Source organism: Anomalospiza imberbis, chromosome 2 (genome assembly GCF_031753505.1).
Source record: "Anomalospiza imberbis isolate Cuckoo-Finch-1a 21T00152 chromosome 2, ASM3175350v1, whole genome shotgun sequence".
Taxonomy (NCBI): domain Eukaryota; kingdom Metazoa; phylum Chordata; class Aves; order Passeriformes; family Viduidae; genus Anomalospiza; species Anomalospiza imberbis.
Genome location: NC_089682.1, coordinates 45708555 through 45732362, shown reverse-complemented (window position 1 = coordinate 45732362; position 23808 = coordinate 45708555). Strand labels below are relative to the sequence as shown.

General features: G+C 44.7%; 1 protein-coding gene across 1 annotated transcript in view; it reads left to right on the top strand.

Moving 5' to 3' along the window:
• MAP6 (microtubule associated protein 6) overlaps positions 1-11750 on the top strand; it is a 41564-nt gene extending 29814 nt beyond the window's left edge. The window contains exons 2-3 of the mRNA XM_068180686.1: positions 5582-5795; positions 7627-11750. Coding sequence (XP_068036787.1) covers positions 5582-5795; positions 7627-7827 — 415 coding nt within the window. The 3' untranslated portion in view covers positions 7828-11750. The remainder of the gene's footprint in view (positions 1-5581; positions 5796-7626) is intronic.
• Positions 11751-23808: the final 12058 nt, after the last annotated feature.

Below are 23808 nucleotides of genomic sequence, written 5' to 3'. Positions count from 1 at the left end.
ACACAACTGGGGATACAAGCATCATAACGTCACCCTAGGACAAATGACATGAGCTTTAAAGTCCCTTTCAAATCAAATCAGTCTGAGTCTTTGTATGTGGTAACAACGCGGAATGGCTCGTCCATCCCAGATGTGGTAGGACTCCATATGAAGGTAGCCCATGCTCTCTCACATACTTGAAGGGACCAGTTGTAGTATAATAACTGGTGATGTTAAAACATTTACCTGAAAAGGATTTAGATGTGGATTTAGTTTTAGAATATAAACACAATCACAGAATGGCTGGGGTTGTAAAGGACCTTTAAAGGTCATCTCATTCCATCTTAATCCCACCCCTGTGCCATGGGCAGGAACAACTTCCACTGGACCAGGTTGCTCCAAGCCCGATCTAACCTGGTCTCAAATTCTTCCAGGGATGGTGCAGTCACAGCTTCCATGAGCAACACGTTATTTCTAGATGTGCACTGAATACATGTGACACACTGGTATTTAGAATTTCTTTGTCAACAAAGAAATTGGTAGCTGCTGAAGCAGGTCTCTTGGTTCACCATCGCATCCCCCTAAAAATTGAGTCTCTATTGCAGGAGAATTTGGTTCAGTCTATGGCTAACAAGAAAAGTCCAGCCAAAAGCTTCTCCATCATCTCCTCCCCACCTAAAAATTTCTTCTTCTAACATCTCAGGTCCTAGACTGTCTCTCTTCTACTTCAAATCAAGGAGGAGTAATATTTTACAAAGCCTTCCTTTCCCAGGAAAGGGTTAAAAGTTCAGACTCCCTGGACAGCTGAAATCTCTGCCCAGAACTTCAATTCCCAAGGCTGGGCACCTCCCCTCCCTTCTTCTCCTCTGCTAGCAAATTTCCAGGTGCCTTCAGGCTGTCTCTTTCTCTGGGGGAGGAGGGGGGGGAACAAAGGCATCTTTTGTTTCTTTCCACCCTCCCCATATGAAGGAGCTGGCCCAGTCCCAGACCCTTCTCCCCTTGCCTACGTTGACCAGGCCGAATAGCTTCCCCTCCCCCACCCAGCCTGTGGCTGGGCAGGGGAGAGTCTGCACTCTCCAACAACCTGAACCAAAGAGAGACAGTTCCCCTGGGAGTTCTTGCTTTTAACCCCCTGTGTTCTCAGAGGCGTGTCCCTTCCTTCAGTGGTCAGTCCAAATTCCAATATCGAACCCCGACCACTGATTGGTTTGACTACCGACTTCCTGAGAAATTTCACTTCCATGTCAAACCATGACAGTGTGGTATTTCTAGATCAGTAGCCTTCTATCCTCCATTTCCAGACATTGTGGCTGAGCTATTCCTGAGGTTGTAGACACAGTGCATCAATGCGCACACACCTAAGAATGGCTGTTCTATTATTTGCCTGCAAAGGCTTATCTTGGGAGACATAAAGTAGTCAAGGGTGAAGTCCAATCACCAAGAACAGTGGAGCTGAGTACTCACAGAATTGTTACATCTGCATTCTGACCAGCAAAGCAAGGATGGAGACAAGCAGTCTCATTTTTCACAGTCAGATGAAGCTGATTGTTGCATTAAGAGCTCAATTCTGTTTCAGAAATGCATTCATTGACAGCACACAGGGAGTACAAGGCTTTTCTGTGCCTTTTCTGCAGAGATCACAGGGGTTTGGGGGAAAAGCCTGTCACTTCCTGCATGTTTATGGTTGCATATTATTTCTGTTAATGAAGTTGCTAGACACTATGGTAACAAATACAGTCACGCTGCTTCAGAGCTCAGTTCTATATAAACCAGCATTCTACGAGCAGCAGAATGAATAAATCCTGGTTTGTGTTCCACCTTTAAAATCCACTCCCTACATCCACAGTACAACAGCCTTCGTGCTTTGTCTCTGATTCTGTAGACACAACCTCTGCTTGGTCTTGCTGGTTGACCTGGTGATCCATGGGGGGTGATTGTTCAGCTGTCCTGAGAATGAGTGAGAAACATGAACTTTACCTCTTTCCCTCAGCTGCAGAACACCATTTGGATGTTCCCCATGTGCCCATTCACTGATCTTGAGGAAAACTAGTGTGATTTTCATCTTTGAGATTTCTACTTTTGCCACAAGTACAATATAAACTATCTAATGGGTTTTGAAGTCGCTAGTGTGAGAAACAACACTCACTTTTAAAATTTCAAAGGTTTATTAAACCTTAACAAAATACAACAAAACACTGAATAAGGAAAAATTATAGTGCTGGGAGCATGGAACTAAACCGCCATGTACTCATCCACAAAATGGCTGCTCTACCTTTTATACCTTTGGTGTTGCATCAGGCAACAGTAGCCCCTCCCAAAGTCCGCCAGTTAACTCTTCTTTGCTGTCCATCGGTGGAGACTCCTTTATTGCAATTTAATGGAAGGTTACGTGTTGCCATGCCGCACCCCCTAGTAACAAGCCTGCCCTCTCCCTAAATGCCCTGATTACCAAGGCCATCCCTTGTCAACAATAAAATGGGAGGGGAAAGAGGACTATGGAAGAACATGCCACAATAACATAACTATACATCAATAAAACTTCTCTTAACATACACATAATATTCATCTCTTAATTGTGAGAGCCAACCATCACATTACTCATCTATAACACTAGGAAAGAAATCTGAGAGACAAATATGGGCAGAGAGAATTAGTCCACCATGTAATTTATTTCCACATATTGAAAATATTTAGTCTACTTTGGAACAAAAGTGGATCCTAGGAAGAAACCTCTTCTGAGGAGTTTAGGATGAACTTTGACTTTGCCATTCTGGCTTGATTTGAGGCAATTTAAAGGACAATGCTCTGGAATGAGTTGTCTCCTTTTATAGGTTCTAACAATCACTTTACACCAATAAGAAACATAGATGAGTAGATAACTGAAAAAAATAACAGTTTACTAATAAGCAGCAACAGGCAAAAATTACAAATAGATTCAAAATTTCTAAATCTCATGGACTGCCACCAGAACGGAAAGACACCTGAAAATGCCGGCGACACACACACACACACACACACACACACACAAACACACACACACACATACATCCACCAAGATGGTGCTCTGCAGTCGAGCATGTGGTTCGAAGGACAAAGGGAAAGGTGATGCCAGTCTTTACCCCACCCTCTGCTCTGCCTCCCTGACAACTAGAGCTCCGACTGGTATTCTCTGGGTCAAGGAGCTAGAACTTGCAGAAGGACTTTGCCTTCCTTGCAGCAAGAGACAACAGGGCAGGCAAGGCAAGGTGGCCAGGCTGGGTTTTCTGTCCTCAGCAGGGCAACAGATGACCTCTTGCAGCCCTGCCTGAGCATCCTCAGATGACATGCATATGTCCATACTTAAGCTTTCCTGATCTTCTGAACTCAATACAGCTGCTTATCTTCATACATGTAAACCCAAATATCTTCATTCCCATTTGACAAATTTGGTTGAAGCTGATTAAGATGTTCAGAAGTATTAGGGGAAGGGATTGACTGGCAGCCCCCTTACAGAGAGTTAATTTCCCTGGTGTTGGGGGTTAGGTTTTCTTCTTTTTTCTTCAAGGAATTTTCCTCCATTTGTTGTCATAGAGATGGTGAATGGACCTCAATTTATAAGACAAAAGATGTAGTCAGGCCTTGGCATATCATTGGAATGGCTCTGGGGGAGGGGGAGAAGCAGTGTGGTGGTTGGCGATAGGGAGGTGGTTCGGTCTTGGCCGGTTGTGGGTTTTGGTGCTGGACTTCTCCTGCCCAGGGGGACTCTGCTACCGCTGAGCCTTTCTTGCCATTTCTCCTTGCCTTTGGTGGGCCACTGCTCTCAGGAGTGATTATCGGACTGGGACTTTTCAGTACCCGCCGTTGCTGGGAGAAAGACCCTCACCATCTGCCTGGGTGCCTTAAGGGATAAACGACCCCCATCTCCTCTCTCTTGGGAGAGAGCACTTCACAGCTGCTTACTGGAGCCTCGGCTCCTAGGACCTGTGAGAGCCAGGGGAAAACAGAAACATCCCTCACCCTCCACCTTCTCCCTCCTCCCTGGGCCACTGCTACCCCCTTGGGCGGCTCAGCGCTTGCTTTGGCTGCCCTCTGCCTCACACTGAGCCAAAAGCGCCCTCTGCAGCCTTGAGGGAGTCACTGCAGCCTCTTTGTCTCAACAGGAGCGATCAGTGCCTACTGCCGGTTGCGATGGTAAATACACCAAAGGGGAAATTGCTTGATGGGCAGAAAAAGGCTGTTATTGGAAATTTTTTTTCTGGCTTGTTGTTGTTGCTGTTGTCATTGATGTTTGTCTGCCTTGTTTTATATTTTATATATAAAAACATATGTATATATGTCTGTGTATATATAAATATATCTATATATAAATATATATTTTAGTAAAGAACTGTTACTCCTTTTCCTTTATTTTTGTCTGAGAGGCCTATAATTTTGAAGTTATGATAATAAGGAGGGTATCATATTTTCCATTCCAGGAAGGTTCCTGCCTTCCTTGGTAGACACTTATCTTTTAAACCAGGACACCTAGTAATACAGGCTGAAAAGGAGTAATACAACCCAGAAGTGCTTAAGTGGAACAGGCAGGAGAGGCAGGGTCTGTATCTTAAAAGGGTTAATGCCTTGGAAGTACTGAAATTAAGACAAGAGCTTGGAGCAGCCTGGTCTAGTGGAAGGTGTCTCTGCCCATGGAAAGGGGTTGGAATGAGATGAGCTTTAAGGTCCTGGCCAACTCAAACCATTCTGCAGTTCTGTGGTTTTCAAGGAAAGTTTACCCCTTTGCAGAGCGTTTTTATCAGCACTGGAAGGATAGATCCTGGCTTGCATTGGAGTTTTAAGGATGTAAACACTGTCTTGGACTATGTCTGAGCACAACCCCCAAAGTTAGCAACCCCTTTAGGGTTTCTCCTTCCCCATTCTCAAGTGAATGGTGAGTTTTAGAGAGAAATTGAAATGTTTTGATTCAAACCTGGAAGGTTGTTGGTGTTGTATTGAGAAGAACTACAAAACAGAAGAGAAGGAGGTTGTGGATGGGAAGCAGAATGTGTCCAGAAGACACTGATCCACACTTTTAACTGTGTTTGAGGTTTTTTCTACCAGAAGTTTCAGATTTGTCCAAAATAAATGAAAGATAGTGTTATTTTTTCCCCTGTAGTTCAGGAATCCACTATCATTTAGTAAAGGGAAGCCACAGCTCAAAATATAGCTGATAAACTACATTCCCTCATTCTGCTTGAGTTTATATCTTACTTGGTATTGTGTTAATTAATTATCTGTTAGTCCCAATTATTTATCTCTTAGTGTGGAATTAACAAAACTTTTCTGTCTGATAGGTACAATGTAGGTGGAATCATACCAATTTCTACTTACAGGCAGGGCTAAGGGGTGTCCAGGACTGACTGATTTTAATAGACTACATTTCATTTTAATTTCTCCTAATGTGTCAATAGGTTTTGAATGAGTTAAAAAATGAATTGTTAGGAGACAGTTTCTATGTAAATCTGATTGGATGGAGGCAAAATTCTTTCCACATAGACTTGGTTGATCAATGCAGGACTCCATTCCCATGTTATCATTGTTCTCCTGTTGGTTTAATTCTTGAACCCTTTTCCTTTTTGATCTGTAGAAATGAGTTCAGACCCTGGATAGATGTCAAGCCTGTGAAAGCAATAAAAGCAAAGCCCCAGTACAAGCCGCCAGAGGAGAAAATGACCCATGAAACCAGTTACAGTGCTCAGTTCAAGGGGGAAACCAGTAAGCCTTCTCCAGCTGATAACAAATACCTGGAACGCAGAAGGATACGCACTCTCTACTGTGAACCCTACAAAGAGCCTCCAAAGGTGAGAAGCATGGCAGAAGGGACCCAGGGCCATCTCTGCTCCTGGTGAGACATGTCCAACAGAGTAAGGCTGGGCTGAATACTGGTTGCTGTACCCTTATATGGTATCCTCATTCCAACCAGTGGTGCATCTTGGGATCCACCTTGGAAATGGTGGTGAATAAAAAACAAAACATGTCCCAGCCACGTGCGTTGCCAGCCCAGAAAGCCAACAGGGTCCTGGGTTGATCACACAGCATGGACAGGGAGGTCAGGGAGGGGATTCTGCCCCACTGTTCCATTCTGCCCCTCTGCTCTATAAGACCCCCACCTGCAGTGTTGCCTCCAGCTCTGGGGTCCTCAGCATGGGAAGGACATGGATGTGTTGGACTGAGACCAGAAGAGGCCATGGAGATGCTCCAAGATAGGGAGCACCTCTGTTACAGAGACAGGCTGGGAGAGCTGAGGATATTTAGCCTGCAGAAGAGAAGGCTCTGGTGAGACTTCAGAGCCCCTGTCAGTGCCTAACAGGACTCCAGGAGAGCTGGAGAGGGACTTTGGATGAGGGCTTGGAGGGACAGGACAATGGAGAATGGCTTCACACTGCCAGAGGGCAGAGTTAGAAGGGATATTGGAAAGAAATTCTTGGCTGTGTGAGTGGTAAGGCCCTGTGGCTGCCCCATGCCTGTAAGTGTCCAGTGCCAGGTTTGAAGGAGCTTGGAGCAACCAGGTGTAGTAGAAGATGTCCCAGCCTATGCAGGGGGTAGAGAATGAGATGTTCTTTAAGGACTCCTCCAACCCAAACTGTTCTATAATTCTGTGGGCTCTAGGACATCTTGAGGCACTTTGGAGACAATAGTGCCCTATGTCAAGTTAGGGTAGGGCCAAGATGAAGAGGTTTTTCTGTTGTCATTTCCTATATGATTATCCAGGCAGCTTTTTCTTCCTCCCTCCAAAACTTTAGGAGCCCCACATTACATTTTATGCTGGGAACCAGACATCTGCCATTAATTCAGAGCATTACACAGATTTTGACAGTATGCACTTCTGGCTTTGATCAGATTGAGAACGTGTTGAAAAGGGCCTGAGCTGAAATGTTTTCCAGCCTTGTTTTCTAGGACCAGTAGAGGATCTGCATATTGAGGAATCAGTCTGTGAAGTTTTAAACATAGGACCATAAGTTGTTCCCTAAGTTGATGAGTGTTTAGATTGGTGAGGACTGAGAGGGATTGCAGGGGAAGCATGTAGGAGATGAAGACTTCTGTTCTCCCTTAATTTTTGTAACTGTCCTTCCTATTTTGGGGGTATAGAAACAAGACGTTGTGGAATTTTGTCACGTGCCAATTAGTGTTCTGCACCTCAGGTATCCCAATGTAATTTTCCTCCATTTTGGGGATCTCTTAAGGACGAACAAACAGAGGAGTCCTCTCCTGCAAGAAAGATGGAGACTTATAGCAGCCTCTTTGTCCTGAGCATCATTTCTCTGCTTCCAGAGAGAGACAATCCTCTATGGGTTTGCAAAACTCCTTCTGAAGTCAGAGAAAGATGCAGAAATTGATAAAATGACTGATAATATTCCCTCTCCTATTCACCCTGCTCTATCCTGATCTGGATAAAATGGGCTCTGCTGGCTCCAGGGGCACTGACTTTAGGACATCCTGAAAGGAGCTGGCCATTTGCAACTCAGCATAAGCTCAGCTGGTCCCCTGCCTTTGTGGTAGGGCAGAGATGAGCAGATAAGTAACATTTGTGCTGTTTCAGATCTGAATCCTGTTTTCCACTTGTTCTTGTGTCTCTCTTTCTCTCTTTCTCTCTCCATCTCTGTGTTGTTTTGCCTGTTGCCCTCCATGCAGGTGGAAAAGCCTAGCATAAAGCCTTCCAAACCAAAAAAGACCACAACAAGCCATAAACCCTTGAAAAAGGCCAAAGACAAGCAGATTGCATCTGGCCGGGCTGCCAAGAAAAAGAGCACCGAGACCTCCAACACTGCAAAGCCAGAGGATAAGGAGAAAAGTAAAGAGATGAACAATAAATTGGCTGAGGCAAAAGAGTAAATGTCACTGCACTTTCTTTTCTTTCTCATTTTTTTTCCGTTTCTTTCTTCCTTCCTTTCTTTTTTTCTTTTTTTTTCCCCCATTGATTAAATAAAGGCCACAAAATTAATTAGAGGCTTCTAATCTGCTTTTTGTTCTGATTGTATTAGAAGCTTTTTTGTTTTATTTCCAAGGAGGATTAGGAAATCCTTGTTTCTGAGGTCAGGTTGTTCTGCTTTGCCTGCACAACATGGCTCTGCACAGAGTGAAGGATGTGAGAGTGCATAAGCAGGGTCCGAAGAGATTAAGGTGATGGATCAACAGTGATTGCATCCAACAGCTTGTGCCTTTCCTTGGGCTTGGTTCTTCAGTGCTTTGACAGCATGGAAGTGCCCACTGAGCCATGGAGGGGCTGTGCTCTCATCCCATGAGGCCCTTTTGGGTTGGCCATTGTTGTGTCATCTCCCACTGGTGGAAACAGGTAAAGGGGTTTGGAGGCAGAGAGGATCAGGTTCACTCATGTCACCATGGATATGCTTTAAATACACCAAAATCAATGGTGTGGCCAAGAATGATTTCCCCTTTTGAAACTGATGGGAATTCTGCTCCGAGAAGCAACAGGAAAGGAGATCCCATGGAAGTAAAGGGCCAAATGATCCCCAAGGGTAGCTGGGAGTACATCTAGCTGCATCAAGGCAACTTCACTCATCAATACCACTTGAAGTCCTTGATTAAAAAATTGTTGAGGGAAGGTGCAGTGAGCAGCAAAGACTTTCCAATCACATGGCAGGTTAGACTAGGTTATCAGCAGGTTGTTCTTCCCTATTGTTTCCCCTAAGTTATGGATCTTATTAATTATATTCCTGTTTTTTGTTTGGAATCTTGGTCTGCTTTCTTCACTTCTGGAATGCCAATAGGCAGAGCTAGGTTTCAAAAGGTGGTTTAGTTTGCAGGCATGATCTTCCAAGGGGTAGAAAGAAATGTGTCACCAAGGTTGGGTAGAGCTGTCTATTCTTCCAGCTGTGTCTATTCTTCCAGCTGTTTATGTTCATGTTGGCTCATAAGCCTCTCTCAAGAGGGCCATAAAAAAGGTTTCTGGGATCCCTGGCTCCCTCCAGACAAGATCTCAGGGTTTCAGTCATATTTACTGTGCTCTTACACTAGGAAATCCCCAGAACCAGTTTGGAAGCCCTAAACACAGCAGGACCATTTGTCAGTGAGTATGAACTGGCCCAAAAGAATGGCATTGCATGCCACAGAATCTGGGTCACTGGATCAGTGGAAGAGTTGTGGTCCCAGTCCAAATTTATGTGCCTAACTTCTGGATTGGGTCCTAAATACATAAGGATTAATTTTTATCCCACCAAACTGAGCTGTTAGACTCTGCCATAGCAGAGTAGCTGCAAGTTAAGATGCAGGGTTCTTGTTCATTATTTTTGCAGCTCCAAATTTTCTTTCCTAATATGAAGTCCAGCTTGAAACTTCCAGTGGACAATTGGGAAGCATGAAGACAGAGATGAGAAGTAGAGTGGGGAGGTGATGTGTTGCTGTAGAGGTGGTGGAATATGGAAAGTCTTATTGGTAGGGGTATTTTAGAGATGTGAAGCTATCTAGCAGAAAAATGGATGAGTTGGGAGGGTGAGGAGTCCCTTTTTTGGGGTTTCATCCCATTAGAATTGGTCTTTTGGAAACATAAATGAGTGGTTGGCTACAAGGTTGAGTGAAAGTTTCCAATGAGGAGGAAAGCTCTGTGATATACAGATAGTGACATTTGCTGGCCTTAGTAATGAATAAATGCCAAGTTCAGTGTATCATGTGATGTGACCTGTTTGCCTTGTGCTAACAGCCTAAACCTTTAAGTATCAGTAAATGTAGTGTTCTGAATTCAGTGGTGTAATTCCAAGCTTAGCTGTGTTAGAACTGTGTGCTATGAGCTAGTCAGGTTATGCATGTGGAAAATACATATTCATATATAGAAATACATATATATATATATAAACCTCTGCTGTTTAGGAGGAAATCAGGGAAAATCCTCCAGGAAGTAAAACTGTGGAAATCTTTGTGAATGTAGTGGTTTTTTTTGGGTTTTTTTTTGGGGTTTTTTTGTTTGGTTTTTTTTTTTTTATGTGCATGCCTCATGTAGATGCTGACCTGTTCATATTGATCATTGCTTTTCTGAGTGCTCAGAAGCCCCTGCAGCACTGCTCAGCTCTGTGTCCAGAGCAGCTTGGCAAAAGGCTTGTGTTGAGCTTGCAGGGAGGCATGCTGCTCACAGCTCTCCCAACCTGTCACATAAGGGACAACTGGCCAGAGAAGAGCAGCTCCCAAGACTTGGTGTGATTCCTTGGCTTTTAAGATGCTTCATGTATCTGCACACTCCTCAGTAATGTCCTTTCTTACAGGATGTAGCATAAGCTGTGAAGATGATATATCACAGCAGGCAGAACACATCCAGAAGGCACTAGACAGTTCAAATAGCTCAACAAACCAATCTTACATAAGGACAGACCATGCAAAACAATTGTTCCTATTATTTTTCAGCCCTAAGTTTCACATTTAAAGATACACCACACTTGCCACCATTTCACCTGGAATTCAATAAGAATTTAGCCCTTTACTTCAAGGTGAACGAAATTTTGCCCAAGGAACATCACTAAGATGCTCAGACCACCTAGTGCAAGCATCTCCATGGCTCTGAATGAACGGCTGATTATCCAGCTTGGGATGGTTTCTTCTTAATGAAGAGCATCTATCACAGTGTTTGAAACATACACAGTAAGTGGTCAAAATATTGCTTTCCGTTTCCATAATACATAAAGTCTTTTGATGGCAGGGGGCTTGGAACTAGAAGGTCCCTTCCAACCCAAGCCATTCCATAAGCTCACTACAAAGCTAGGTATGAAGTGTTAGCCAGTGGTTTTAATTCCCTCCATAGTGAAGGAACTTTCCAAGGGCCATTGAGCTGCCTATTTTTGACACCTGTCTTTGGGTGGGATGAATGGTCCTTGAAAGGTTTTCTTTGCAGAAAGAGCCTGGGAGACTGGTAAGGCCTGGATACCTTCCTCTCACATCAACAAAATAGGAATAGAAATCCTGGCTCGTGTTCCACATGCACCATATCTGCAGCATGCATCCTAATACACACACATCCAAGCACATAGGCTGGCACTGCACTACCTGGAACTACAGCAGAGGAAAGCCTCAGGGTGAAATCCTGCATTGCTGCACCTTCCACAGACTCTATGCCCGTCCAGCCACTCAGGTTTATCAGAAAGGAGACCAAATCTCTGCCATTTCAAAGTCACTTTGGGCTCTGAAGTTGTCAATCCCACTGGGAAACAGTGCTCTGCTGTTCTGTGTTTCCAGCTATCACAATGCTGATCTGTTCCACTGCTGATTTGTAATATATTTTACTTTTCTTGTAAAACGAAAAAAAAAAAAGAAATGTTTTGCTTTTTACCCTTGAGAGTTCCTGTGCTATTGCTTGCTTTCGCATTTTCACTGTATTGTACTGTTACTCCTTTCTGCAAAATGGTGCTAATTGCTGACTGAGCTCCTGTTTTCTGACTGCTTTGCACACTAATCACTTGCTTCTTCATTTGCTGTGCAGCTGGTGCCAAAACCTGGTGCCCATGCATTCCACAAACTCTTGCCTCTTGGAGGCAGATAGGAAGTGTCTAATTAATATTTTGTGGCCGGGGTTTGGTTGCATATCACAAGTTGTCTCTTGTAAACATGTTAAGCACACCTCCTTGTGGTGCTTTTTCATTGTTGATATTCTGATGAAAGTCTCACACACACACACACACACACACACACACATACACAAACACACATACACACACTCTCACATTAATGTACCGCCAATTGATTGTGATGTGCTTGTGATCTTTGCTTGCTCAAAGGGTTCTTTTTTCCAATGATAAATAAATGCTGAAGACAAATACCACCTTCTTGATCTTGTTTTCTCAGTCAGAAGGACAGTTAAGTGAAAGAAATGTCTGTCCAACCAAAATGAGGCTTGTGTTGCTTAGAGTTGCCACTTTCATGCCTGCTGTAGGGACAGCTGGCCTGGCACAATCTAACTCCCTTTAGGTGGCTGATAATCTCAGACCAGTCTGGCATGAGCTATAAGTGTTTGCAAATGCAAAGATGGCCAGTGAAGTCATGTGGATAACACAAGTTTTCTTTTATTTTCTATATAAAATATCTTTGAGTAGAGGGTCTGTGCAGTGCCTTGCTCATGTCCACCCTTGTCCTGACTCAGGGAGCAGAGACCCAATCCTATCGAGAGCTGGAGGGAGGGTAGATGATGTGTGTTTACCAATGTTAATTACACTTTTTTTCAACTACCTACAGCTTTTATTTTCTCCCTAAACCAAACCTGGAAAACTTGGTCTACTGGAAGATGTCTCTTCCCATGGTAGGGGGTTTGGAACTAGATGGTCTTTAAAGTCCCTTCCAATCCAAACCATTCCATGATTCTATGATTTTGAAACCTCTCCTCCACCTTCTTCTCCTCTCTGTTGACATCCATGGGCCATCAAACATTTTCCACTTTCCTGTTGCTAAGGGTGTTATTTCACATCTCTGCCTTGTTTACAAATAATTTTCTGAATTTATTCCATTTGTGACCACATGCTAGTAACAATGCTGCTTTCTGATGTGCTCTGTATCACGTTGCCTTCCCTTCTCCCTTTTCCACCACTTTCATCCATTCATGAATCACACCTACCTATAGGATTTTTGGAGTGTTTCAGCTGGGCTGTAGGTTGCAGGATTTACCATTTCACTCTGTACAGCTGGCATCAGAGAAAATGCTCATTTCTAAAGGATTGGTTATTAGTGGGGCTTTTCTGTGACAATCCATGATGGGCAACAAAGTGTTTCTCCCATGACACAAAGGTACAGGGTCTTTTCCATGCTGCAGTCTTCATAGGTAATTCATCTCCTCCTTGCAGTTGCCCTAAGTGAATGCTGGAAACACCTTCGCTGCCCTGTTGATCTCTGAACTCACTCAGCCTTGCAATGCCCAAATGCAGAAAGGGGCGCAGAATGCATTTCAAGGGAAAAGTAGGACCTATCCCTGGTCTTAACCATCATTATCTGAACCCACTGGTAATGACTGACTCTTTAATCTTCACCAAATTGCTAGTGACTGGCACTGCCCATGTCTTTCCAAGGGCTGTGCTGGAGGGCTTCACTGAAAATGAAGTGCTTTGTCTTACAAGAGCATTTAGTGTGGAGATGTTGAGGCACTGGCTGGAGGATAAATACTCTTATTTGTCAGTGTTGGTGTCTGGGTGAAGTGAACAATAAATTGAATTTTGAAATTTGAGCCTCCCTCTCAAATCCTTAATAACAGAGTATTTTAGAGGTCTTTTCCAAACTAAATAATTCTGTGATCTGAGAGTGATCAGAGGCTTTACAAGAGCATTTAGTGTGGAGATGTTGAGGCACTGGCTGGAGGATAAATACTCTTATTTGTCAGTGTTGGTGTCTGGGTGAAGTGAACAATAAATTGAATTTTGAAATTTGAGCCTCCCTCTCAAATCCTTAATAACAGAGTATTTTAGAGGTCTTTTCCAAACTAAATAATTCTGTGATCTGAGAGTGATCAGAGGCTTTGCAGAGGTGTCACTTTGATTGCCATGAGCAGTCTCATGAGCAGTTGCCTCCCTGCTTCCAATTTTACTGAGCTGCTTTTAACTACATTGTGTCCACTCATCTAGGATCCTTGTGCATGGGTGGATGAAGAAGTTTTTCCTTGACACTCTCCATCCTTCCACTCCAGCTTGGGCACAGAACTGAGGTCCTTTTGAAAACCTCCGTTATCATTTTTACATCCCTGACGGGTAAAAGGATGCTTCATCAGCTGACATATCAGCCGTTATACAAATTCAGCCTCTTGTGTCATGATATTCTTTTGATTTAGGGTTTATTTAGAGATGTGCCAGCGCAGGAGAGAAAGAGACTTTTAAAGAAGATGCTTCTGACATAGCTTGTATCTCCCAACATCCAAGGAAAAACAACCAACAGTGACATCAGATCAAGAAGAGGAGCCATACAGGAAGGAGAAATTCCCTAGTATAAACATGATGATATTGATGTGCTCAGCTCTAAGAACAGTATCTTTTCCACATTTGGAAAATATTGTGGTGTTCAGACATGGTCTTCTGCTTTGCCTTGTTTCAACAGTGTCATGGTAAGTTTGATTCATTTGGGGAATTGGCACCTCACTTCCATTTGCCCTTATTCACCTGAGCTTTCTGGGTCGGGAGCAATTCCACTAATGCCACTGGGTCTACTTCCAAGCTCAGGGGTGTGTGATGAGTGGTAACATAGCTCTGAGTCCTTCAGGACTGGTGGTCTGTCACAAACTCTGAATTGCTTGTAAAGACTCTTAATTTCTGTTGTAGGGTGCTTTGGGAACAACTCCCTGATCCTGACTGTCATGGTGGAAGACATGTGAGGCAAGAATAAAACAAAATCCTACTAGTGGATTGAATGGATTGAAGGCATCTTTATGCTTTCTAAAATGCCAGCTTGCCCTTCAGGGGAAGGAAGGCTACTCCATGGAAGCCAACGACAAGGACCAGCCACCAGAAAAATGATGGATGGTAGTGGCAGATCTTAGTGATATGTGAGAGCCCTGACTGCTTTCAATGTGTTTCAATGTGAGAGATGGGAAGGGGAAAGCATTTCTGAACCCTCCTTTGTTGTCCTCTGCCCACCCCAACCTAGCCTGTGGCATGCAATAACCCCAAGTCCCTGAACAGAGCTGGAGAAACTGGTGTGTCCTCTCTAGCTCTGACAGAGGTCTGGAGAACTGGGTCACAGCAAAGAGTGAGGAGCACCCTGCATGGCACATGGTGGAGGGAATCTCACCGCATGATGGGTGGCAGATGGGTCTGTTCTTGTCAGTTAACAACACCCATAAGCACTTGATGGTTCTAGTACCAGACAGTCAAGGCAGGGAAATCCTGAGAGCAGCCCCTGGTCATTGGACTGACCTGCTCCTTTGCCTGGTTCAGGATTTAGTATCCAACTGAAGACAAGTTCAGCTGAGGCCACCTTGCTTGGACTCAAGAGATTTGCCCACAGAAGCTGTGGCTGCCCCATCCCTGGAAGTGTTCAAGGCGAGTGTTGTACTGGAGCTGGAGAAACCTGGTCTAGTGGAAGGTGTCCCTGTCCATGGCAGGGGGGTTGGAACAAGAGGATCTTGTTCCAACCAAGCTCTTCAAAATCCTTCCCACCCAAATAATTCTGTGATCCTGTGATTTATCAGCAGGAACACCACCCCCCAGTGTACCCTGAATTTAATGAAACAGATAGTTCTTTGAAACTGCATGACAGTGAATGTCTTTGTCCCCCTTGCCCCTGCTCTCTTGCCTTTCCCCAAGGTTCATTGCTGATCAGAGATCTTACCCCATTTGCTCCTTCCCTTGCAGTCTGTAATGCTCTCACCTCCCCATATTGACCCCATTTGCCCGCTGCACCATTTCTTCTTGCCTTCAGAATAATTTTCCCTCCATCCTCTCTGCCAGCTTTTGTGTTTCTGTCCCACAGCTGCTTCTCCAATCCTTTGCTTTCTCCTACCTCTCCCCCTCCAACACCTTTCCCCTCCACATCACCCCAAAAACCCAGCTCCACAAAGGACTTTCTCCTTCTCATCCTCCCTCAGATACTGTCTTATGTCCTCTCTCTCTTGGACTGTAAGCCTTTTTTTTTTGCCTGTACTGTGTGATATCACTCACTGCTTGAATAAATGATACCTCACCTACCAACTGCCCCTTCTCTTTCTCTCCTTTCTTGGCGTAACTTCACTAGATGTGTCTGCAAGTGCCTTATGTATCTGTCCTGGTAGCCAGTCAAGCAGTCGGTCTTGCTTCTGCAGAACTGTCTGTCTTTTAAAGCTGCTCATGCTTTTGTCCTCTGGTACCTTTGTTTCTTTTCTTTTACAGCCACAGGGACAAGCTTTGTTGTAAGTGTAGGAGCCTGGCACATTCAGAGCTGCAGGATCTTCTGTCCCTTGCCATTCTGGTGCATCTGATAAAGAAGTTGGCCTTTCTCCAGCTTCCTGCAGAGATGTCCTGTGCTGCCAGGTGGTTCAACAAAAGCAGCAGCCGAGGAGAATAAAGGAGAAATCTTGTAGCCCAGAGCGGAAGCAGCTGATAGTAAAGGAACAACATTCCCCTGTAACAGGAAGCAGTGGGCAGAGATGTGTCAGTGGAAGTCCAAGCAGATGTATCTGTCAGGGGAATCAGCAAAAGCTGGCTTAGCATGTTTCAGAGATGGATGCCCAGGAGGCTTCTTGTGGCTGAGAAGGTGCCCTGGACATCTGCTTCCTTCATCCCAGGCAGGAACTAAATCTGTCTGTGGTCCCCTCTACCTGTGACTACATCAAGAACCCAGTTGTCAACTCAGTCTCAGATGGCTCCTTGCTGCCTCCTTGTCCTAATTTATTGCCTCAAAGTGCTAGTTTGGTTGGTGCTGGCTGGAGCTGTTGGTGCACATGGACATGGTGCTTCTTCCCAGGTGCTCCTTACAAACATGAAAAGTTGCAGGAGCAGCTCAGTTCTTCTAGCCTTACAGTGACCCTCACTGCCTGTGTTGTGACACCAGCCTGTCAGAAAGCAAAGGAGACTCCTGGTCATGCTGAGTGAGCTCAGAGCATGGTCACCAGTCTGGTTTCATGGGCCATCTGCTGGAGTTAGGTCTGAGGACCTAAAGAGAGGCAAAACTGAAGTAGTTTGGTGGACATGAATGGGAGAGGGATCAAGCAGTGCTCAGTCTCCTCTTTCAGTGCTGTTCCTGTCCTGTCCTGCCTGCAAGAGCAGACAGAAGAGATGAAATGTGTGGGGAGCTCAAATCCTCAGTGATAAGCCTGGAAATGCCATCTAGGACAAGTAAGACTTGCAGCTGGATTGTGCCTGACATTTCCAGGCTGAAGGAATTTTGGTGTAGGTGCGGGAAAGAAGCATTGGGAAAGAGGATCAATCCCTTGATGTAGGTGATAATTGTGCATCCTTTCCTATGTGCCACCATGACTTACTTCCACCTGCCTTGCTTCCACAGTGCTGCTGCCTCCTCCTCCAAGCTGTGGATTCCACCAGTAAAAAAGCACTGAAAAAAATCTCAGCTAACTAGTATTTAGGACATGATTCCTCCATGCTGCTCAGGTCCTTATCTCATTTGAAGGCATGCAGAAGTCTTCTAACATCTACATTTCTTCTAGCAGAGCTCTGTGAGAGCTTGCCTATCTGCTGTTTTGGTTTGAACTCTGAAGGGCTGAGTTCCTTGTTGCTCATCCCACACCTACATCAGGCCAGATTTCACAACCAGGCATTTTCTTCTTCAGACCTTGCTGGCCTCAATCAGGTGCACGTTTCCAGGTCTCACACTTTTGCAAGGACAGTAACCCCTCTGCTTGCTGAGGTATAGAACAAGGCTAAAACTCTTCACTTCCCTGATACAATTCACAGTGTTATATCTACTGCTTGATTTTCCAAAGAATGCAACTGAGACCAATTATAAAGCACTATGTTAAGACCATTTTTCAGTACAAAAAAAAAGTTTGTATTTTTGTTGCTGTTTTGTAAAGACAACAAGCTTCAGTGCACAAAGGGCAACACAGCATTCAGAAGACAGAAGTGACTCGTCATAACCTACACATAATCTAACTGGGAATTGCATTTGCCCAGAAATCAATGAGTTTCTATCTTTTGAGGCAAATTAACCTACCAGTGCCCTAATGGATAAGGGCAATAACCAAAAGGTGTTTCCTCCATAAACAAGAGCTGTCTCCTCACCTGAATTCTCTGGGAAAGAAAGGACAGACTTCTCATGTTTTTTTCTTTAAAATGTTCCTTCAGCACTAAAGTTCTGTGCCTGAGGCTGTTTGCTGTTTCTGAGCCACTGATTCAGGTAGAGGAGTCCTGCTGCTTCTATTTCTCTTAAAGGCAACTTTTAATTTTCTGTGTGCCTATACAGATTCGTAACAGCTCCCAAATAGCTAAACTGCTTTAAATCAAAGTAATTTTGCAGAAGACAATACAAGTCATCAGCTCATTTCGATATGAAGCCACCAAAACATCAAGATGTGAATTCATAGAGGAACAGGGATGAGATGTGAGCAGGTCCTCCACATCTCTGAGGAACAGGATAATATTGCTGGAGCTGTCAGAGGCAAGTTTAGACCCCAAGTCACAGAATCCCAGCTCCATGTGGTTACACCAGGACCAACAAAGAGGAGGTGGCACTATGTGTGCTCATGGTGGCCCATGAACTCCCCAAGTTATTTCCAGGCACCTTGTGCTGACTCTGGGAAACAAACCTCTGCTGAATTTCATGCTCTTTCTGCACCTCTCTCAGACATAACAAGAGGAGAAATCTGTCACCTCTAATTCATCTCTTCCACATTTCTCACCTTCTCATATGATAATTTGCCATCAGCAGCCCTCATGAGGGCAAAGATCTCCAAACTCTTTCCTTGCTTGGCTTAAACAAAGATCATGTATAAATGTTACTGCATGTGTGTTGGGGATTGTTATGTTTCAGGATTTCTTTTCAACTCTCCTATTTGCACACTACCAGCTCACTCTCCCTAAGGCTGGTACCTAGAGCTAGACCTTGCTATGCAGCCCTGCAGGGAACAGCCATGGTTGTTCTTTTCTGTGCATGCTCTGTTGTTCCTGAATACTAACTCTGGGGGAAAATAATGTAACTACCTACCACTCACACTCCCTCCAGTTTAAAAGAGGTTTGGATGGACAATCACACAATTGTCTATATTCATGCAAACAAAGGGGAAGCCAGGGGTTGAGATATCTTTCTCTTCCTCAGGCCTGAAATCCATGGCTGAAGGATGCACACAGTCATGGGAAAAGAGCTAGTAGATTAAAAGGAAGAACACACACTGCAGGCAGCATCTTTCTGACTGTCTCAACAGGGAGGGACCACCCTAGTGCTGCTGAGATGGAGGAATTCCCCATGTGATTCTAGCAAGGGCTCAGGAAAACGTTGGTGGATTGAAAACAGTTCATGTTGCTTCAGGGAGAGATGATTTTTTTTACTTTTAAAGCTCTCCTCTGAAATGCAGGGTAGCAGCAAGAGCAGGGTTGGATACCAAGGAAGAGGTGGAATGGCTCTGGTGTTGACCTACCTAGATCAGGTTGAACCTGGATCATCACATACACACTGACACAGGACAACTTGAGATCATGCCCCATGGTTCCTGCATCCTCCCTCACTAAATGAGGTGTGAAGATGTGCTTGGTATCTGCAGTAGTTACTGATGGCCTTCAAACTGCAAATGCAGGTGCCATTGGGCACCATTTCCACTAGCAGGAATGTGCAGGCATTTGCAGTGTTCTCCAGAGACCAGGCAATGGGTTCTGTCCTAGCAGATGCCTGTGCATCAGCAGTATGGACCTGGTGTACCCTGAGAGTGGGGCGTCTTTCCAAAGAGAAGCTGCTGTGCATTTTCCCCCTAATCCTTTGATTTATGGTGCTGGGTTTACCTCATTCCCATAGGAATTACTGCGCTGAAAGAACTCAGCAGATTTCCTACCAACCTCTGCCAACAGTTTCTGGCAGCAAATGTTTCTTTGTAGTAAGCAAAAAGGGCAAGGTAAAGGTGAGTATTTGAGAGAGGGGTGTCCTGCCAGGGCTCTTCACATGGTCCTGCTCCACAAGCCTCTCACACAGAAATTATTTTTCTCATGTCTGGGTTGGGTTGATTTCATAGACCAAGAAAATAGTAACCAGCCACTCCATGGTGTCAGCCTCTCCTTCCCTCCTCTAACCTGGAACCATTCCCTGCACAAAAATGAAGCAAGACTGGGGGACAAATGGGGATCTCCACAGTCCCTTGATGCAACCACCATGTAAAGCTGCCCATTTTAAATCTTAGTAGGTTTCTTGTGCATCATCAACTGCTTTTGGCCTTTCTGCACCTTCACAGACCCATTCCCATCCATCCATGTGTCTCCTCATCCTCAGAGATCCTCCTCCTCTTTCCTAATGAAGAATGATTCCCTTGTTCCCTACAGGTCTTTCTTTTCCCATCCCTCCCTCTGTGCTTTTTCAAGACCCAGCCTTCTTTCCAACACATGTCCAGAGCTTCTACTGGCACCATCTACCCTAACTCCAGGGTGCCTTTGTTCTTTTGTGCTGCCATCCAAGACTATCCAGGTACAAAGATGACCCTGACAGTAATCCGGTACCTTGGTGCCACCATCACCTTCTGGTGTCCCCTGAGGGTATCGAAGAGAAAAGGGGTGCTCTCAATTTTGGGTTAGTATATGTTAGCTGGGCCTACTTTCCTTTGGTTGTTTTAACAGGTTCCAGGTGCTTCCTGAGTGGCACAAGAGCTCGGCTCTTGCCGAGCTGTGAGAGGGCTTTTACTACCCATCATGAGGGAAACAAACTGCTTCTTTGTGAGGCAATTTTACAGCAAGGTGTTTGTTCAATGCATGTTATAATCAATTGGCAAGTATTTTTTTTTAGCTGATGGTGGACATGATCTTGGTCACAGTTAAACCAAGGACTGGTCAAAAAGTCCAGCCCAAGCCCTCACAGGTTTTGTGGACATCCATGAGTTTTGGACCAGTTCCTTGCAGGGAGCAGGACCACTTACCAGCCAGCCCGAGGACATACCAAATGTGTGGTTGCTTGGGGAACACTCTGCAGAGCCATTGGTCATGGGGCAAAGTCCACCTCAGGGGTGGCATTTTGTTCTCATGGGCCAGCTGATTGCTGTGATAGCTTTGCAATGATGCTCTTTCTTCTGCTTCCAGGACCCCTGAAAAAAACACTGGTGATACAGACCAAGTACCTTAGTGAAGGACGAATTCACATGAAGTCAGGAACCTTTGTCTGAGCATCAGCTGGAGCAAATGTATAGTTTGTATGAAATGTGTATTGTCTGGCTGGCATAAAATAAAGCTGATTATGAGAGCTGAATGACAACTTCTGTTGTCTCTCAAGCACTTTGAAGTTATTGTGTGATGCAGTTAGCATGTCTGTGCCTTGATTTATGTATAGTAAAGTACAGAAAAAAATGAATCCAATTCTCCCTTTATTCATAGATGGGAAGCAACACTAGTTTTAAAGGTCTCTCTATTTTATGTGGGCAACAGAGAGATAGGTTCATATCCATAGCTTGTGGAAGGATCACACTGCATTTCACACTGGATTATGCCAGAATCCTAGTTGATAGAAGCAACAACTCTCTTCAAAGATCCTTGGAAGATTTAATACACTATAAATTCTTAACCACTGTCAGGAACTTGTGTTTGGATATTGCCAGGTGAGACACACCTTGTACAACATCTGGCAGATCCCCTTGTCACTGTGCTGTAGTCACAAATATTTCAGACCTTCTTCTGAGGCTGTCAACATTCAACTGATTGCCAATTTGGGTATCACTTAAAGCAAATAACAGAATTATTTGGGTAATAAAGGGACTTTTTTAGATCATCCAGTTCCACTCCCCTGCCATGGGGAAGGACATATTCCACTAAACCAGGTTTCTCCAAGCCCCATCCAACTTGGCCTTTAAGACTTCCGGGAATGAGGCAGCCACAGCTTCTCTGGGCAACCTGTGCCAGGGTCTTGCCACCCTCACAGGGAGGAACTTCTTCCTGATATCTAACCTAAATTTCCCTTCTTTCAGTCTGAACCCTTGTCCTATCACTAAATTTCCTGATGCAGAGTTCCTCTCTGTCTTCCTTGTAGGCTCCTTCAGATACTGGAAGATGTTCTGAGGTATCCAGGTGATGCCTTAAGTTTCAGCATTCATATTTTTCAGATTCTGTGCTGCCTAGGTGTGTGTCATGGTTTGACACTGGCGCGATGCCAGCGCCCCTATGAAAATATACTTTTCTAAATAATTGCCGTGAGATGTGATCAGGAACAGAGCAGAGCAGAGCAGGCCCAAACTTAGTAACAAAGAAAAGAATTTTATTAAACTACTACTACTATAAAAACTACAAACACTAAATCCTGGATGAAGACTTTCCAAAACACCCCTCCTCCTCCCACCTAATTTCCAAACAAACTTAACAGTGAGACACCACCCAGGATCCTGATCAGGTTGCCACCCTTCAGATATTCAAATACTCAATCTTTCAAGGGAGACAGGAGTCTCTCCTGTGCCACAGACCCCCCAGGAAACACAATTGCCACCCTTGTGTTTACATGTCACACATGGCAACCGCCCAGAGAAAATCTGCCATGGTGACACTCTCCTTTCCATGTCACAGTGCTCTCACTACCATGCATGGACAGACTGGTCATAAGGCTCCTTTAAGGATGCTTTGCCATGGACCAAAAGAGACAACAATTCAGTTTCTCATCTTGGGACTACAGTCCCCCCCATTTTCCCCTGGGGCTGAGGGTTCAAGAACAGAGGTCTTCTTCTCCTCTTCTTCTTCCTTGAAGATAGAGGGCTTCTCCACACCTTCTCCAACTCTCCTCTGTTCTCTCCACTTCTCTGCTGGTAATCACTGAAACAAGTCTCTTGACCCACCAACACACCCCCCTAAGTGCATCTTCTATTAGGAGAATTTGGTTCAGTCTATGGCTAAGAAGAAAAGTCCAGCCACAAGCCACTCCATCATCTCATTCCAACTCAAGAATTTCTTCTTCCATCATCTCGGATCCCAGACTGTCTCTCTTCTACTTCAAATCAAGGAGGAGTAATATTTTACAAAGCTTTCATTTCTCAGGAAAGGGTTAAAAGCTCAGACTCCCTGGACGGCTGATATCTCTGCCCAGCAGCCGATTCCCAAGGCCAAGGCTGGGCGCCTTCCCCCCCCCCCCCCCTTTCTCTTCCGCGCCGGCAAAGTTACAGGTGCCGTCCGGACTCTCTACCTCTTCCCTCTTGGGGGGGGGATGAAAAAGACATCTCCGCTTCTCTCCACCCTTCCGTCCACAGGAGCTGGCTCGGTTCCAGTCCTTCTACCCCTCAGCTCACCTCGACCAAGCCTCATGGCTTCCCCTCCCCCACCCAGCCCCATGGCTGGGCAGGGGAGGTCTGCACAGCACCCTGACCGGAACCAAAGAGAGCGAGCTCTTGGGAGTTCTTGCTTTTAACTCCCTGTGTTCTCAGAGGCATATCCCTATCTTCAGTGGTCACTCCAGGTGCCAATATCCAAACTTGACCACTGATTGGTTTGACCCAACTTCCTGAAAAAATCACTTCCATGTCAAACCATGACAGTGTGCATCATATTAAGTGTTGGTAAGCTCTCTTCACAGAGTAGGGAGACAAAAAAACTCCTTTGCTAGCTTGGGACCAAGGACAACCATTACAAGTTTCAGGCCCAAGAGCATAAACAATGGTAGACTGAAGAGAGAAAACTAGAAGGGTGGGACTTCATAATCTGAAGCTGTAATTGGACAATTAACCCCAATATGCAAATGGACCAGAACTTATAAAAGAGAGAGACCTCATGACCAGTCATCCATTTCTGTGACCATTTTGGGTTCATCTTGGGTGTAGCTCTGGCCAGGCTCTTGTACTGCCCAAGGTGTATCCATTAAGGCCTTTTAATAAATATCTACTTTATTCTTTAACTCTGTCTAGCCTCTGCTCTAGGTCAGCCTTCTCAAGGCATCAAGGCAACCTTCTGCTATCCAGGCTGAACAGCACCAACTTTCTCAGCCTGTCTTCTTCAGGGAGGTATTCTAGAGTCCTTATCAAATGCTGGGCAAGACATCAAGCTAGCGAATTAGTCTTTCTTCTCAGCTTATTTTCTAAAAAATGTTTTACTGAAAAATTGTAAGGTTGTCCACAATTGGAAATGTAGGAAAAATTTTGTAAACTCATAGTTGTTCTGTATGTTCATATTTTCTGGGTGAAGTTCCATATGTTCCTAAGATTTGACTTGGGTGATCTTGGAGGTCTTTTCCTCTCAGGGTGTGTGTGTTGGGATGTCCCCAAGATTGTAAAAGTCCTTGTTTCCCAGCCTGCGCAGCCAAAGAAGAAGTCTAAAA